General features: G+C 43.3%; 1 protein-coding gene across 3 annotated transcripts in view; it reads left to right on the top strand.

The window, feature by feature from the left end:
- MREG (melanoregulin) overlaps positions 1-18,487 on the top strand; it is a 52,034-nt gene that overhangs the window by 17,541 nt on the left and 16,006 nt on the right. For 2 of the 3 annotated variants that reach the window (XM_070422082.1, XM_070422085.1), the window contains exon 2: positions 1,239-1,398. In XM_070422082.1, coding sequence (XP_070278183.1) covers positions 1,239-1,398 — 160 coding nt within the window. Of the gene's footprint in view, positions 1-321; positions 334-1,238; positions 1,399-18,487 lie in introns of those variants that run through there. The other variant, XM_070422084.1, reaches the window with a different exon arrangement.

Raw genomic sequence — 18,487 nt, 5'->3', positions numbered from 1 at the left:
TAAAGGGTAAATCATAAGACCAACATAAAAAAATGGGGCTACTGAATTCCTACTCAACATCCCGCATTGTTTATTGAAACTACTTGGATATGTATGTTTATTATTTAATTTTCTTGTTGTAAGGAAATTGATAGATATTTCATACTATTGTACTTTAAATTTACTGTGCTTCCTTGAATTCAGAGCCAGTAAAAAATTCATCTCTTTATGATAATTGTTTTCTCTTTTCAATTACATGAGTTCTAGTGCCCACTGAATTTCCTTTTTTTGTTTTAGCTGCTGGGGTACTCAGTGCTAAATTTCATGTTTAGCAGTAAAATTACCTCTGTCCAGGTATCTGATCACATCTCTTCTCTGCTGTTTTTAAAGTGGCTTTTTTATTGTGTTATGCTTAATTGTTAGAGACAATTTATATCTCTTTGTTAGGAATATATATTTATATATTACATTACATATTATATAATACTAGAGGCCTGGTGCACGAAATTTGTGCACTCAGGAGGGGACCCCTCAGCCTGGCCTGCACCCTCTCACAGTCCAGGAACCCTCGTGGGAGGTCCCAAGCTGTTGGTCAGACAACTTTAACACTGCCACAGAGGCGGGAGAGGCTCCTACCACCACTGCTGTGCTCGCCAGCTGTGAGCCTGGCTTCTGGCTGAGCAGCGCTCCCCCTGTGGGAGCACACTGACTACCAGGGGGCAGCTCTTGTGTTGAGCAGGATCAGGCTGAAACGAGCTCTCCAGCATCCTCCCAGGGGGTCCTGGATTGTGAGAGGGTGCAGGCCAGGCTGAGGGACCCCAGCACTGCATGATCAGGGCCGGGGAGGGACGCGGGAGGTTGGCCAGCTGGGGAGGAACTTCGGGAGGGCTCCAGGGTGTGCCCAGCCCATCTTGCTCAGTCCCTGATCTGCCAGACCCCAGCAGCAAGCTAACCTACCAGTTGGATCGTCTACCCCCTGGTGGTCAGTGCACATCGTAGCGATTGGTCAACCAGTCGACTGTCTGCCCCCTGGTGGTCAGTGCTTGTCATAGCGAGTGGTTGAGTGGCCTTAGCATATCATTAGCATATTACGCTTTGATTGGTTGAACAGATGACCAGACGACTAGACACTTAGCATATTAGGCTTTTACTACATAGGATATACTGTTTATTTTATTTATATTACATTGCATACCTATGATATATATGTTATATATATTATAAAGCCCTCATACACCCTTTTTTTTTTAATACCACAGTAATAACAACCCATATTCTTCATTTGGAGCAACTCTGGCAAGGGATGATGAAAAGAATTTGTGGAGTATGCCGCACGATGTGTCCCACACAGAGGCGGACGATGACAGAATCCTGTACAATTTGATAGTCGTTCGCAATCAGCAGGCCAAAGATTCAGAGGTAAGCACTTTTTGAGATCTTGTTATATACAGATGACAGTGTCCAGTAAAAACAGCAATGACTGAGAAAACCAGCTTGAAATTAAAGAATGAAGGATGAAAAATTTGACCTGAAGGCATTTTAACAGAATATAGTTGCTAACTATAGTTGGCCTTGGTAGGCCCGCTTGGTAAGCCGATAAGACTGATATCTCATTACGACCTTAATGAGACAAATTACAATAGTACAGAAACAGCAAGGCAAGAAGGGCCCGAAGGTAAATAGTAGAGATAGTCCATCTCGCACCTTTCCAGGTGTTCAGCAAGCCACAGTCAGAAGAGTCACACTGAAGGTTAGAGGGTACTTTACATTATCACCAATTCCATTAGTGGGGCCTGAAAAGCAGTTCTATTATTTTTCTATTTAGATCTCCTTAAGTTGATCAAACAATAGCATATCTGCCAAATTTGAGATGATTTTTGTGATAAGGCTTGCATGGATGGGAATGCATGACCTTGTTTTCTCTTTCATTAATGGGAAGAGCCAGTCCTTTCCCAGTTGGGGTTTCTGCTGGTGAGAATAGAGCTAATCCTTCTCTTTTCTTCTTCTTCCCCCTCTCTGCCCTAAGCAGTAACAGTGATAGGGCCATATTACATATATGGTACACCCCAGCTGGGGAGGAACTGCGGGAGGAACTGGGCCCCATCCCCAGGGCCTGTGCGCAGGGGCTTGAAGGGGTGTGTGGAGCTGAGCCTGGCAGCTCTCTCTGGGGAATTCCTGTGTCTCTACCCCGTTTGTCTTCACTTTTGAAAAGGTGGTAGAGGAGGCAACGTGAGCTACAAAGTACTCTGAATAGACACAGCTCCAAAGTGGCCCTTAGTGGCATTTCTGTGTTATTCTTGGACCTGTGTGAGGAGCCATCCAGAAGCCTTTTTCTTCTCCTTGCCTAAGAAATGAAGTCAAACCTACCTCTAGAGAAACTCTGTAACCAAGACAGACTATCAAATAAATAATATGAAGAAGTGTTGATAGTTATACATAAAATAATTTGAAATATCTCTGTTCATGGTGTTTCTTTTTAAAATGCAATATATATGTATACGTATATATACACACACGGTATAAATATATATATATATATATATTTGTAAATATATGTATATGTATTATAATATTATATAACACTAGTGTCCTGGTGCACAGGTTTGTGCACATTGAAAAGAAATTAATTAGAAAAAAATATTTTAATATCGCTATTTGCCCTTTCTCCATAATAGAAGTGTCAAACAAATTCATGATAGACAATGACAGATCGAAACACACGCGTGCAATTGGCACCAGTGAGAGCTTTATATGTGGCCTTTTATATATATAGATAGACACATGGTTTTAAAATGTTCTTATATTTTCTTCTTCAAATTTGAAATGCATATAAAAGCATATATTAATAGTTCTATTCATTTTGCCCACAGATAGGATTATACATTGTAGACTCTTATGAACCATGCTTTTCCCCCACCTAACAATATATTTTGGACATTTTTTTCATTTTAAGATGCTTAGATTTACCTTATTGCTTTTGAGGGCCTTCTAGGATTCTCTTGGATGGATTTATCATCATTTAATTAACCAGTCCCTATGGATGGTTAGGTTGATTTATGGTTTTTGCTTTTAGAAGTAATGCCACAGTGGATATGCATGTGTACTTGCATGACCCTCCATCATTTTTTCTGGACCAAAGAATTTGTGCATTTAAAATGGAAAAGTCACAATGCTTCCTTCTTGGAGGAACCTATGAAAAGCACTTTAGGGGGGCAGAACTGAATAGCATTGTGAGTTCACACTGTGTGTAAGGGGAGCAGCTACTGAACTCCAGATAGCTGTGTGCCATGCCGAGAATGTGGACTTAGAAGTGCCAGGACTTTTGATTTTAGGAGAAGCTGAAAATACAGATTTGCATATGAAATGTCCAGATTTTACAATGATAGGCTCATATTAAAGAAAAAAAAGTTAGCTAAACAAAATATTGATCAATAGGGAACATTTATAACAAGGATTACCACTGCTTATATTATGTCCAGTGTGATTGAAAACTGAACTCACCGTTAATTTAGAAGGTGGAAGTGGGAAGCTGCTCCTTAGGCAGCCCATGTGGCTCATGAGTACAGACTGGGTCCACCCTCCAGAAATACTTGTCATGTGTTAACTACAAGTTACATGAGGTGTTCAAATTTGAATAAGTTCCATATCTATTATTATTGCTGATATCCTTTCCCACCCAGGATGAAATTGGTACAAATTTTAATAAAACAGAGGATTTTAGTTCTGAAAGAAAAATAAATTCTTCCTAGGAACATGGAACCCTAGATATTTTGCACAATACAGTTTGGAAGCTCAAGCAAGGTATTAAGGAAAACTGAACATTATGCTTTTCCTTAACTGGCAATAGCACAAAAGAACCCAGGAACATCCATATTTGGATTTCTCTAAGAAATGAAAAATAATTTCAAAACAGTGTGTGTGCTACTTATTTTCCCCTATTGAATCTGAAGCTGGAGGAGGAAGGGTGACAAACAGATAAGGCTGAATTTGCAGTGTTTTCCTAAATTGAAAAAAAAAATCATAAGACACATGGGAGAGTGAACTCAAAAGTAACTTGCAGTGTCAGAAAATGTAAAGAGGAACATTACTTTAATCTAATAGAATCCACTTTTCATTTACACAAGCCTTCAAAAGTTAATGGAAAACGGATTTTCAGCAGAAGAAATAATGCATTTGCAGGCCTCCAAGTAGTGGAAAAATTACTGCTCTTGTCTTTGAATGATGTAAAATACTTTAATTTGACTGAGCAATAGTAAACAACCTCCAAGTCATGGCACTAAATCATTCTTCTTATGTTCATTTTCATTAAGCCAGTTGTACTTCACCTAACACACTCTGTTCTAGGGAGCTTAATGGTTAGTGAAATGTCAACGCACCTTATTTATTTGTGTAAATAATTTAACCAAATGGAAAGATCTTGTCCTCCAGGATATTAATAATAGTGAAAACGGTGCCAGGCACTGTTCAGCCACTTTACATATATTAACTGTGTCCTTTTCATAACCCAGTGAGGTAGGCACCGTTATTTCTCTTTGAAGGGACTTGTCCAAGGCCACACAGCTGAAAGTGTGGAGTTAGGATTTGAATCTAGGCTTGTGAATGCAGAGACATAATATAGAATGAGCACCATGAATGAAATTGTACGAGACGAACAGATAGCGTTTGAGATTCAGGGTCCATTTTGCCACGCATGAGCAAAGTGTGTCCAAAGCCCGTTTCTGTGACTTGCTGATGCCCGTGACGGGAAAGGCATTCTCACCCCAGGGGAGTGAGAGCTGAGTTTGGTTTGAGGATCCTGACCTTGTTTCAGGAAGTGTCCCCTTCCCAAAGTTATGGTTTTCCATGCTGATTGCCGCTGGTTAGACTCCTGCTCCAGGCTTCTGTGTTATTAGCTCTGAGATGTTTCATCTTTCTCCTTTCCATCCCTTCTTCACTTTGTTTAGTGTTTGGTCTCTGACCTGTGTTCATTGGTGTCTCCTCTGATGGTTCCATAATGGTTCTTTTAGGACTTTGTGTGTGGCGTCAACATTTTTACTCTGCTAAAAAAGACTTTTACATTTCTGATTAAGAAAATAAATGCTAAGAATCAAATTATTCTCATAAATACTGAACCAAAGCACCGTTTGGTTCAAAATAGGTGATGTCTATTTGGCATTATCAGTGATAGAAGTTCCATGTCTATTTTTAAGATGATTAAATCATTACATGCTCAGGAGTGTATGCAGTTCCATGACGAGGGTCTGTCTCCCTGTCACTGAGCAATGAAGGTCTGCAGGAGCACCAGATGCTTTGGGGCTGGAGTGACCTGTGAGAACTACACTGTGCTGAACCCTGGGGAACAGCCACATGCTGTTATTTTTTAAGACGATAGAGGCAAAAACATAGAACATTCCTGGTTTACAATGTACAGTTTACTTCTGTGTGTCAGGCCTCCCTGCTGGCTGGAGTGTTGCCAGGCATTGTAAACAGTTCCTACAAAGTGTTTAAAGTAGCAGCAAACCTTTCTGGGGTTGTTTGCAGTGTCTGGATTATACACGTAGCCTGTCACATCCCTAGTATTGAAAGAAGGGACAAAACAGTTAACTGGGATGTTTGGTGAGAGGATGTGAGGAAGTGGGAGAGGGTAGAAGTGATGTACCAGCCACATAACAAGCACATGGGGATGTGATAATCCAGTTAAACTCTACATTGCTGTCTTTGCTCTCCACATGCTGGACAAGTCCTGCTTTGCTAGGGCCATCGGATTTCTCTACAAGTGTGTGGGCATTGGCCACTGCAGGGGCAGGACTGCAGGTTTTATACCAAGCACGAAGAAGCAAAATAACAGTGGAAAAGTGAAGTGATTCTCTAGATAATTCTGGGTCCCTCCCAAGGCCTTTGCCTCTAGGGTCCAGATGACCTGGATTGTTGAATGCAACCATTCTTTATTTTATTCTGCTAGTGACAGTTTTGGTTAGAGGGAAGAGAATAAAAACACTTAGTAGGATCTGAGAATCAAGTGACCTTAACCTGTTTTGTAGGTAACAATATTCATTGAGGATCGTGCTGTGTGCTAGGCAGTGTCCTGCATGCTGTCCAGACAGATACTGAATCCTCACAGAAAGCCTATGAATGAGGCATTTGGACACATAAGAGTGAGGCTTCCAGTTGTCTACATGGTGTTGGATGAAATGAATGGGAGGATCGGGATCCTAACTTAGTCTGTATAACTTAGACTTTATGGCTGGAAACACTGCCCTAGTCTCTCTAATGAGCTTAGAAAAAGCCTCAGTGGAATCCTTTGCTAAAAAAGAAAGTTGCTAAATGGATGTTGACTTTCTGTGTCAAATGGACACTTTGGTCTGTGTCTTGACCACTGCTCACCCTGTGCGAACCAAATCACAGAGCGGCTTTGGTGCTTATTTAGTGTCAGCCGGTGTTGGGCACGCATGCAAGGTGCTTCAGATGCCATTGCTTTAAGAATTTTAAACACCCCAGGCACTACTTGGAGTACAAAAGTCCATTGTACCACATGGGAAGACATTCTGTTTGTCTGTGATGTTTGTTTCTACCCTTTGCCCACCCCAACCCTTAAGTATGTTATATTTCTGAATATTGATATTAAAATAATCAGTCCCTCCTGATTCCTCAAATAATCAATGTTTCTTCATAGGTGGGTAATCTGTCAGAGCTCTATGTAAGCAGAGTTGAGACAATGAATATTGGAAAACTTGATATAGAAACAAGGGGGAAGTCATTAGATATTCAATGATGTGAGGGGGTAAAAACATGAATTTTGGCATTAGACAGATTTGGGGATGGGAGTCATACCTCTGCCATGTTCTAGCTAAATGACATTGCATAGTTATTTAATCTTAGGGTGATCACACTATTTATTGTTCAGTTTGGGACACAGTCACAGGTCTTAACTAAGAAAAGGGGTGCTAATAAATATCAAGTGTGCTAGGACAAAGATATAAATTGGAACTGCCCTCGACAAATTGGGTTATCCAATCACCTTCTCCTGCCCCCTCCCCTCTCTTCAGTTGTAAAATTTACCATTTTAACCATTAGTAAATGTCAATTCAATGGCATTAAGTACATTCACATTGTTGGCAGGGCTGTGCCCACCATTCATCTCTGGGACTTTTTCATTTTCCCAAACTAAAACTCCTTACCCAATAAATAATAACTTCCCAGTACCACTTGCCCCTAGCCCCTGGTAACCACCATTTCTACTCTTTTTATGAATTTGACTACTTTAGGTACGTACAGTTTTATCTCTTGTGTGACTGGCTCACTTCACTTAGCATAGTGTCCTCAAGGTTCATCTATGTTGTAGCATGTGTCAGAATTTCCTTCCTTTTTAAAGCTGAATAATATTCCATTGTGTATATATAAACAACATATCATTTATTCATTCATCCATCGATGGACTTGGGTTTCTTCCCACTTTCGGCGAATGTGAGTAATGTTGCTATGAACATGGGTGTACAAATATTTGAGTTCCTGCTTTCAACTTTTTTGGGTATACACCCAGAAGTGGAATTGCTTGATTATATGGTAATACTGTGTTTAATTTTTTGAGGAACCACCATACTGTTTTCCACAGTGGCTGCATCATTTTACATTCTCACCAATAATGCACAGGTTATAATTTTTCCACATCCTCACCAACACTTGTTATTAAGATCACCTTTCTTGACCTCCAAATTGGTAAGTCAATAAAACAGCTGATGGCTCCAAATTGACCAGTTTTCACATCAACATAGAGTAGATACAGTTGAAACTGTGGGCCATTCACCACCACTGAACACCCACATTAGGGATGTAGGTAAACCTGGAATAGGCTGATGTCTGGTCTGGCAGAGCCTTCCTCTGAGAGACGTGGTTGTGGAAGGGAAATGGAGAAAACAGAAAACCCGGGGGAACCAAGTTCTCTTTTGTTCTTCTGGGTGTCCATATACTAGAGTGTAATGGCCAGGCCTCTTTCTTTTACAGTTCTTTAGAACCTGTCCTCCTTTCCCTGGGCCCCAGAAAGATGCATGAAAGCCAATACACTATGTATCTTGAGAGTACTAATGGGTACATCAGTGGAAGAGGAAATGGACAAGTTGGGTACCTCCAGGAAAATGCATTGTCTGTAGGAAAAGGTCAGGAAACTGGCCAACTTCCTTCGTATCCAGAACGTCACTGTTACACAACAGACTGCTGCACCTCTGAGCTTCCGGAGTTTTTGTGCTCATGATGGTGGAAATCTCCAGAAGGAAGGACATGTATTTATTGGCAAGCACGTGACAGGAATTGTATCTTTTCATTAGTTTTTTTTACAACTTGAATAAACCAATTGGGCCTCAGAAGAAACTGAAACCATAAAGATGCCTCAAACTTTTTAAAAATTACAGTTGACTACTTATAAATTTGAAAAACCAGGGATTAATATCAAGTTAAGCCTCCAGTCACCTATTTCAGCGTTGGCTTTGGTTTTTTCCTAGAACAAATGAGACCACCAGAGATGTCTGTGTATCGTGCAGTCATGGTGCCTTCCATATGCACTACCTGGCTTCTCACGGTAGTCTTTTGATGTAGATGGACTATGTGTTAAAGAGAAAGACACACACAAAGAGGTGAAGCGACTTTTCTTTATAGTGTTCAAGCAGAAATGAGCTTCTGACTCGGTTTCAATGCCTTTGACGATGGAATGGAGATAGAAAGCTACAAGGTTCTAAGGATTGAGGACAGATATAGCTGAATTATTTTCTTTGTTCTTTATTGTAAATGTGAATAAGAGCAACCAGGTAGTAAAATAAGCGTATAGTCATAGAACTTTATAGAAAAGATGTAAGACACTGTCCAACTTAGAGATTTCTCTGTAAGAAAACTCCAATGTGTAATTGTTTCTACAAAGGTATCTAGGCTATTCAAATACATTTGTCAAATATTTTCTTACGTAGTTGATGATTTGTTATAACAAAAGCTCAAATATGCCTGATACATGTATTAATAGGTTTGTTTTATGAGTAGTTGATGTCATATGTTAAATGAAGCAGATTTGATTTGGAATTAGTGTGTTTTCAGTTCTTTATATACCCAAAAGACTAATATTTTTTAGTCTTGATGTTAATTTCATGTAAAGGATATAGAAAATTCTTTTCTGTTCTTTTTAAATATCCCACTTCTCAATTCAGTATGAGAAGTCAGTGGTTGATATTGCCATTAAGTTAGAATTTCCACTTTCATCATAGTAAGGATCCACACTTCTAGTTTCACAACTTATCCTTAGGTCAACATGATGGGTATGTCCCTGAGGGAGGCTGGTTGGTTGTTCATGCAAAGCTCACAGGCTTGCAAATACCACGAGTGATATCACTTCTGCACAAGATCTCATGAGCAGCTATGTTGGTCTCTGAACTTGATTTTCTCAGGGAACCTAAAGCTGTTTGAACTTAGGGGGGCGTACATTAGGATTCTCAGAGAAAGAAAACCAATAGGATCTATCTATCTATCTATCTATCTATCTATCTATCTATCATTTATCTATCTATAATCTATCTACCCATCATCTGTCTACCAGCCTTTCAATTATCTATGGAGAGATATTTTTTTTCAGGAATTGGCTCATACAATTGTGGAAGCTTGGTGAATCTGAAATCTGATGGAGGAAGCCAGCAGGCAGGAGAGTCAGGGATGAGTTGCAGTTCAAGTCCAAAGGCAGACAGCTGGCAGAATTACTTCCTGCTCAGAGGAGATCAGTCTTTGATCCATTAAAGCCTTCAAGTGATTGGGTCAGGTTCAGCCACATTATACAGGGTTATCTGCTTTACATGCAGTGTACCAATTTAAATATTCATCTCATTGACAAGCACTTTCACAGAAATATTTATAATAATGTTTGACCAATTATCTGGGCGCTGTGGCCCAACCAAGTTGACACACAAAATTAAACATCACAGAAGATTTTACTAACACCAAATTCACAAGAGACTGCCATATAAGCTCAAATGCATGGAACCATCTGGTGGGCCATGAGCCTGACAGGTCAGTGTGGTCTCTCCCCTATAGTAAATTCTATAAGGGAAGCCAGTGATTATAGTGGACAGTGGCTTGGTGAAAGGAATCAGACAAGAACAGTGACAACTGACACTTATGGAACACTCATTGCATACCAGGTGCTTCTTGAAGTACTTTTCATATACTATGCTAACCACCATTGTCTTCCAGATGTGATATCTGGTGCTTTCATCTCCAGTATAAAGCTATCCCTGTGTTTGGTTGGGACACCTTGACCCTTGATGGTGGTAGATAGAGATTTCTGAACATCACCCCCAGGCACTGGACACAAGGAGGGGTGTGGGAGGCAGGCAGCATGTGGAAGCAGGGGAAATTCAGAGTAATGTAATATTGGGTGAATCTGGGGCTGAGATCAAGGAAGGTATTTCAAATAAAGACTCAACTTTATGAGAGGCTGGGCAGATACTCAACCAGAGCCAGCCAAATAGGAAGGGAAGGTAGGAATCTCTAAACATCACAGTCTGAGTGGAACACACAGATTTTTGCAAATAGAGCTTAATTTACTGCCAAGACTCAGGAAGTCCTACTACCCATTTTCTCCCACAAGACCTCTTGACATTATTTTCCCAATCAAATAACAATGTCATATCTGTGCCCATAGAGAGCCAAACTTTTCCAACTGAAGGCACACTCATTTTTCTGATCTGTTATTTAATATACTAGAGGCCCAGTGCACGAAATTTCTGCACCGGGGGGTGGGGGGGGTGTCCCCTCAGCCCAGCCTGCACCCTCTCCAATCTGGGACATCCCTCTCACAATTCGGGACCACTGGCTCCTAACTGCTCACCGCCTGCCTGTCTGATCACCCCTAACTGCCCCCCCTCTGCTGGCCTGGTCACCCCCAACTGCACCCCCTGCTGGCCTAGTCGCCCCCAATTGCCCCACCCCTGCCAGCCTGGTCGCCCCTAACTGCTCCCCCCACCCAGCCTGGTCACCCCTTACTGCCCCCCCCCACCAGCCTGGTCACCCCCAACTGTCCCCCCCGCTGGCCTGGTCACCTCTCATTGACCCCCCTGCCGGCCTGGTCACCCCCAACTGCCCCTCCCCCCCCGCCGGCCTGGCTGCCCCACGCAGCCTGCTGCTCGGTCATTTGGTTGCCCCTCACTGACCCCCCTACAGGCCTGGTCACCCCACACAGCCTGCTGCTCGGTCATTTGGTTGCCCCTCACTGACCCCCCTACAGGCCTGGTCACCCCACACAGCCTGCTGTTCAGTCGTTTGGTCGCACCTCACTGATCCCCCTGCCTGCCTAGTCACCTCACGCAGCCTGTTGAGTCGTCCGTTCAGTTGCGATGGTCACTTAAGCTTTTATATATATAGATATAGGTGGACTGAGGGCACAGAAGCTGATGAGGCTATTGAGTTTTGAGGAATCTCTGTCTGAAGGGACTGTGCCAGCATTCAGTCAAGAGCTACGTTTTGCTCTTGGCTGCAACACAAGTGAACCCACGGGAAGTGGTTGCCCCAGAATGGTATCCCTTGTGATCAAAATAGCTCTTTTGCTTCCCCATCAGTCACTTTGGCTCCTTTCACCAGCTTGAAATTCTTTGTAAGGTGTAGTCTAAATATGGAATCGAAAGAAAACCAACTCACCCAACAGTTTTGCGGCTGGCATTTCATCCTGTGGATGGTTTCACATGGTTAAAACTAAGATATGTGCTATTTGTAGTATCGCTTGGAAAATTAAAAATCTGGAAAGAGAAATATTCGATGAAAGCACTGGTTAAATATATCATAAAAAGCTATACTAGTGGATGCTATACAGCTTAAAAAATAATGAGGTAGGATTTATAGGTACTGACTTGGAAAGACAGTTATGATCTCTTCCTAAGTGGGTATGTATAGCACTATCCCATTTGTGTAAAAGATAGCCCATCTATCTAAAAGCATAATAAAATTTCTGGATGGCTACCTATGAACTTGTGAGCCAGGGTGACTGCTGGGGAGTTAAGAGAGGAGGACGGAAGCTTTTAATTCCCTGGTCTTCTGTTTAAAATGAATTTTAGATCCTATGCATGTATTATTACTTCATTATACATACACTTCATACAAACTAAAATTATCTCGCTTTTATTTTGCAGCACACTCTGGTGGCTGTTTCCCAGCATCTTTCTAAATGGGTTGGCTTTGTTTTACTGTGGGTGTGCTGGAGAAAGGGGAAGGGGAAAGTGTGGGGGAGAGAGAGAGAGAGAGAAAGAGAGAGAGAGAGAGAGAATATGAAAGTTAGTTTAGGAGGAGCTGGAACAAACTTTGAGGAATCCTGCCTGAAGGAACTGAGGCAGAAAGCTTGAAAAACAGTGAGTGGATATTTATCTTTGCAAGGCTGTGAGAGTCTCCTGATGAATCAGGCTCTTTCTCTGGAGCTCGGTCAGTGGTCTTCTGATAAATCAGGCCCTTTCTGCAGAGCTGGCTTCCTCTGGGACAGAATTCATATGGTAATGAAAGAGCGGCATTTGTGGGCTTCTTCACCCCCCCCTGCTCTCAGCCACCCGCCCCGCCCCTTCCTCTGGTTGGGCTTGCTCCTCTCAGTATAACTGAAAATGGCTCTTAATTGCACCGAGGCTGCCAGGCTGCGAGAGCCCTGGAAACTGACACATTGGGACTTCCTGATCCGAAGTGTTCAGCTGGGGCACCTCAGAGGGCTGATGAGGCATTGTCTCTAAGAGCAGCTTGGCTTGCTTTCTGGTTTGGACAGAGCACATGGGAAAAATGGTAGCACCCACCCAGCTCTGATGAAGGCCCAGGTCTGCTGCTTCTCAGACTTAAAACCCCCAAGATATTCTGGAAAGACACTGTAGTTTTCTTGATATGAAACTGTCCCTCTGTTCGGGTGCCCCATCCCCAGCTACCTGTAGTCCCATAATTGTTACACAAGATCATTCCATTTACAGTGCAGGAGTGAGCTGTGCCCTTTGATGGTTTTGCAATCCAAGAGGCAGGCCATGTGGCTCATGAGTACAGACTGGATCAGCCCTCCAGAAATACTTGTCATGTTTTAACTACACGTTATATGAGGTCAACTCACATCCGGCTCTTTTACCACGTTGCTGTTGTCATAGTTATTAAAGCACTTGACCTCGAGTGAATTTCAGTGGACCTGAGTCCAAATTAACCTCATTCCTTCTTCTATAAATAAAATGTTTTGCAGTAAAAGGCCATGAACACGTGGGAAATGTGCCTCTGGGCTACAGGTCGCCAGTCCTGGCTGTAGCATCGTGTTTTTCAACCAAGAACCAGAAGATCCAGGTGCTGGTGCCTATGAACTCGGCCAGTTAATGGGCAAGTCACAAGGGTGGAGCATGGCAGAGGCAGCCTGTCATAGACAATCAAAATTTTTCTTCAGTCATATGGCTGACTACACTTCAGTCTGCTCAAGGTTTCTTTTTATTTTCACTTTTTCTTTTTTTAACATCTTTGGTAAGTTTACCAGAAAGTTTTGAAACCAAGTACACGTGGTGACCATAAGAATCCACTGTAGTTGAGTTTCTTGTTACACACAGGCCATGCTTCAGGGATGGGATCTCTTATCCATTTGCACCATTTCTTTTCCAGCAAATCACTCCTTGGGGGATTCTGAGGAGCTTGGAATAGAAATGGCAGCAGCTTGCAAGAAGAGAGAGACCTCAGACCGAAGTCTGGTCGGGGTGTCTATTCTTTCCGCCCAACCTTGGCAATATGCAAAAATAGAGTTAAAAATGCTCTCTGTCGTCTTCTACCACATATACTGTTATCCGTCGAAAGTCAGTGAGATTTCTGTATTTTTTCTAATGGGAATAACTATGGGGCATACTCTTAAGTAATTTTCCCTTTGCCTCTCCAGGCAGAAGTCTGGAGGGAGTAGGTGATGTGTGGATGAAGTAGACTATTTGGGGTAGGACTGAGCCACCTAAGGATGTATTGGGACCAGCAAGAAGGGCAGCCTTCACACGCAGAACCCTTCTCCCTGCCTTCGGCCCCCCTCACTTCCCCTCAGCTGTGCAAGCCTCTCCATGGTTCTTCTCATGTGACCCTCTGCCCACATCCCTTTCGGTTGGCTCCTCACCAAGCCTGGCTCTCCCCGCTGAGTATCCCATCCCTAACCTTTCCCCTCCACCTTTTTATCCAGTTAATACCTATTTACTCTGAGTAGGCTCAGTTCAACTGGAAATTAAACAGAAGCAGGTATTTGGACAAAACCAGAGGAATTCATTGGATGGTTTGAAAGAGGATCTTGTGAACTCAAATTCATTGTAATTGATGAAATATGAGAAAGAGGAGAGGTTTTCTGAGCAGAGAGGCCAGCTCAGCTCAGTGCTCTTCTTTGCTGGGCCTCCAGATACGTCCCAATATATTGTCATTACGGCTTTGGTCTTTCCTGAATTGGGGTCAGAGTAGCCTCATCACATTGGAAACACTGCTAGAAGCTTGAGGTCCACTATTCCTGGGAGAGGGACAGGGAGGGTGGAAGTGAAGGCAATGGATGAGCTAAACCCTTTCTTATCCCTAAGGATTTTGGGGGGCCCAGGGGCTGAATTGTTTAAAGGGGTGAATCTGGACTGAGCTGGCAGTCGCCATTGAGCACATCTTTGAGTGACCCAAGAATATATATAAGCTAATGGGGGTGCCCCATGTCTTTCCCATCAGGCTGGGGTTAGGTCAGGCCAGGCAGGGGCATTTGAGCAATGATACTCCCTTCTAGCTGGGGGACCCTCAGCTGATATGGAAACACTGACTGCCCTTCATACCACTCGCCCCACCTGTCCCTCTGCCCTACTTTGGAAAGGTCTTCCTCTCTTGTTTCTCCTGCTTTCAGTCCCCTTGGACTCTTCTTCCAGCCGCAGAAAGCCGAGAGCAAGGCTGTGTAAAACCACCAGGGAGGGGAGCAAGCAGCCCTCTGCCGGTTTCATCCACCCTTGGCTTCTTTTTGCTGGCTCAGAACGTTTCCACCTGTCTGTGCGTGTCTGTGTGTGCCTGTCACGGCTCACACAGGGTTAGGCCTGGTGACGAAGAGGAACTGGCTGAGGCTTACCTGTACCTTGGCTTTGGACTGTTGAGTGTTCAGAAGCAGAGCATGCCTCGGTCTTCACCTTAACATTTTAATCCATGACATAGCACTTATTATCTGTTGGCTGTTTTAAAGTGATGTTTGGGGACTAGAAGCACCTCTGGGTATACAGCAGCCAGAGAGAGCACGTACTGGAATGTTTCAGTGTGGCTTTCCTACTGGACTGCCTCCGGGCTTGGATAGCCATTGGCTCTACGTATTGTTTTTAACTAGTCATGGCAGCTGACACCTTGGTTATCATGGCAAATGTCTCCTTCTTACAAGGACACCGGTCATATTGGATTAGGGCCCACCCTGGTAACCTCATTTTAGTTTGATTACCCCAATAAAGACCATTTCTTCTTAAAAATTATCACAATCTGAGGTTCCTGGGGGTGAGGACTTCAGTATATGAATTTGGGAGACATAATTTAATTAATAATGACAGCAATTAATAGGATTAATGCAACTAATAGGATTAAAAATGGTTGTTTTGCTTGGTGATCAGATGTAGACCTGTGGGCATAGAAGTAAACAAAGGGTCTGCCCTCAGGGAGCTTACATTCTACTGAGGGGAGACCCACAACAAATTAATATGTGGTGGGTTGTGATAAGCACTTTGAAGGAAAATAAGACAATACGAGGGAACAGAAGGTGTCTCTGGGCTGGAGAATGGAGATCTGAAAGAGGTGAGGGAGTGAGCCTTGTGATGGACATTCCAGCGAGAAGGCCAGCGTGGCTGCAGCAGAGGGAGCGAGCTGTTCCGTGGGCCACTGGGAACACTAGCGAGGACCAGATCATGAAGGCCAGTAGGCCATGGTGAGGATTCTGAATTTTGTTCTAAGAAATATGGGGCCCAGGGGCTGAATAGTTTAAAGGGGTGAATCTGGACTGAGCTGGCATTCGGCATTGAGCACATCTTTGTAGAAAACATATTTGTCCGTTTGCAAGATTTGTTCTTTACTTCTGGCCCTTTTACTCCCAGCTCATATTCCTTGGGAGTCCTGAGCAGGCCTGGCCTTCTCTTCCCTTGAGAGATAATTCTCTGTGGGTCTCTTGGTCTCTGGGCATGTTTCGAGAAGAGCACATTGTCAGCCCTTCATTCTGGGGAGTTTTTTCAAAGATGTTTGCACAGTGAACTGCCTCAGGAGGTGTAGATCTCTCTCCAGAGCAAAGCATAGGCTATTGCCCACTGTAACAGGTTCAGGTTTCCCAAGTTCAGGGTTCCGCTCTTGTAAGGCAGCCTACTGCATGTGCAGGGATCTTTCTATTACCGTGTTGGAATCAAGACTTAGAGAACTCGCATAAAACATGCTGATCTGCTATTGCTGGGTCCCTTGTCTCTGACCCAGGAGTCTCGTGTTTTTTGCCAGCATCCATGCAACTGTGGCAGGAGAACTTGGTAGCTTGTAAAAGAGTCAAATCTCAGACGCTTCACAGTTCTTAACACACCCTTAAAATAGCTTCTGTGGTCAAGGCCTCGTGACTGAGATCTTGACCATGGGTCAATGCTTTGGTGCATGTCTGTGGTCGTTAAATTTTTTTTCTGTTATAATTGGATCTCTTTCCCCATCTCCCCTAATGAAACCTACCAGGACACTGATAAAACTGCTCTGGTGGAAGTAGGGGTAAAAACTTAAATTTCCTCATCTCAGGCAGCCCAGCCCGGCAGGCATCTTTGGAAAAGCCACTCAATATAACTTCAAAAATACTCTATTGAGCTACTAAAAGGCTCCTTTAAAACTCAAATTTGATATCTAGGAGCAACAATACATTAATTCGTATCAGAGACTGATTGGTTGGGCCTTAGCAAAAAAAATTACCCATCATGAATAGGTCAGCACAAATCTGTTTTGCAAAGAAATAGGATCCAGGACTGACAAGTTTGATTGCAGAGTATGCAGGGGAGGCTGGGGGAGAGGGGCACTGCAGTGTTGGCGCAGCGCATTAGGGCAGGAATAAAAAGTAGAGGAGGAGAGTACTAGAAGCAGGAGGTCCCTAGAGGAGAATAGATGATAAATAAACTCACATTTGAACTACTTGGTTCCTTGATCCTTACGATTTCTTCGAGATGTCCCATGAGCTTTGAGGGGGACCAGGCAGAGGGAGAGAGGCACCCTCACTTTCACAGATAGTTTATGTTGGGGTCCATGTGGGTTCTCATTTGGAAAAGTGAGTCTCCAAGTTTGAAAGCTCATCTACTTCACTCTGTTACCTGGGCCTCTGGCAGTGGGTGTTAGAAAGTAAAGCAGATGTTTATTTCATAGGAGGAGCGTGGCACAGCAGACAGGATTCCTGGGGTTCGGGCCCAACTCTGCGACTGTCTCCTGAGTGTACTGCTAATTTGCTGTGTGACCTTGGGAAGGCCACTCAATCTCTCTGGGTCTGTTTTCTCACCTGACAGAGGGAGCTATAGAGGGCATATCTCAAGAGTCTCCATATTTACAGACCTGTGAATTATGGAGAAGTGACGTGACTTTTAACCCCAGAAACATTAGTGTTATGTTCCTGAGCACCTGCTCCTGGGCACCTGCATCCTAAGGACTTAACTAGACCTCACTCCTGCCCTTTGAATGAGATGCGTACACTCTGCTCAGAATGAAGGGCGGGGATATTGCTGAGAGTAAAACAGGTAGAGTGGCTTCCTCTATGCCACATCCAGCGGTTCTCAACCTGTGGGTCGCGACCCCTGAAAATACATCCTGCATATCAGATATTTACATTACGATTCATAACAGTAGCAAAATTACAGTTATGAAGTAGCAACGAAAATAATTTTATGGTTGGGGGTCACCACAACATGAGGAACTGTATTAAAGGGTCGCAGCATTAGGAAGGTTGAGAACCACTGCTGGACAAACTATGGTCAACTTCAGTTTTTTTTTTTTTAATATATATTTTATTGATTTTTCACAGAGAGGAAGGGAGAGGGATAGAGAGCTAGAAACATCGATGAGAGAGAAACATCGGTCAGCTGCCTCCTGCACACGCCCCCAGTGGGGATGTGCCCGCAACCAAGGTACATGCCCTTGACCGGAATCGAACCTGGGAACCTTGAGTCCACAGGCTGACGCTCTATCCACTGAGCCAAACCAGTCAGGGCGAGTTTTACTGGGACACAGACATGCCCATTCATTTCCATAGTGTCTCTGGCTGCCTAGTGCTGCAGTGACAAAGGTGAGTAGTTGTGACAGAGACTTTATATCTTGTAAACCCTAAAATATGTACTCTCAGACTGATGCCATCATCCAAGCTTTGCCTTTGGTTTTGTGCTCAATTGATTGTGTGCAGATTTAATTTTTTATACAAAAAGGACACATCATCAGCGCCTATGAGGAGGGCTTTCTGTACCCACTGCCCGATTATCCTTTTGGGAGAAGAAATCCTCATTAGAAAGTAGCCTTTTCATTTTTGGGTGCAAAGCATTGATTTTTC

Source organism: Myotis yumanensis, unplaced genomic scaffold (genome assembly GCF_028538775.1).
Source record: "Myotis yumanensis isolate MYYU_CA2020_CCGP unplaced genomic scaffold, mMyoYum1.0.hap1 SCAF_8, whole genome shotgun sequence".
Classification (NCBI taxonomy): Eukaryota; Metazoa; Chordata; class Mammalia; order Chiroptera; family Vespertilionidae; genus Myotis; species Myotis yumanensis.
The sequence above is the reverse complement of the archived record's forward strand: the minus strand, read 5'-3'. Positions and strand labels throughout refer to the sequence as shown.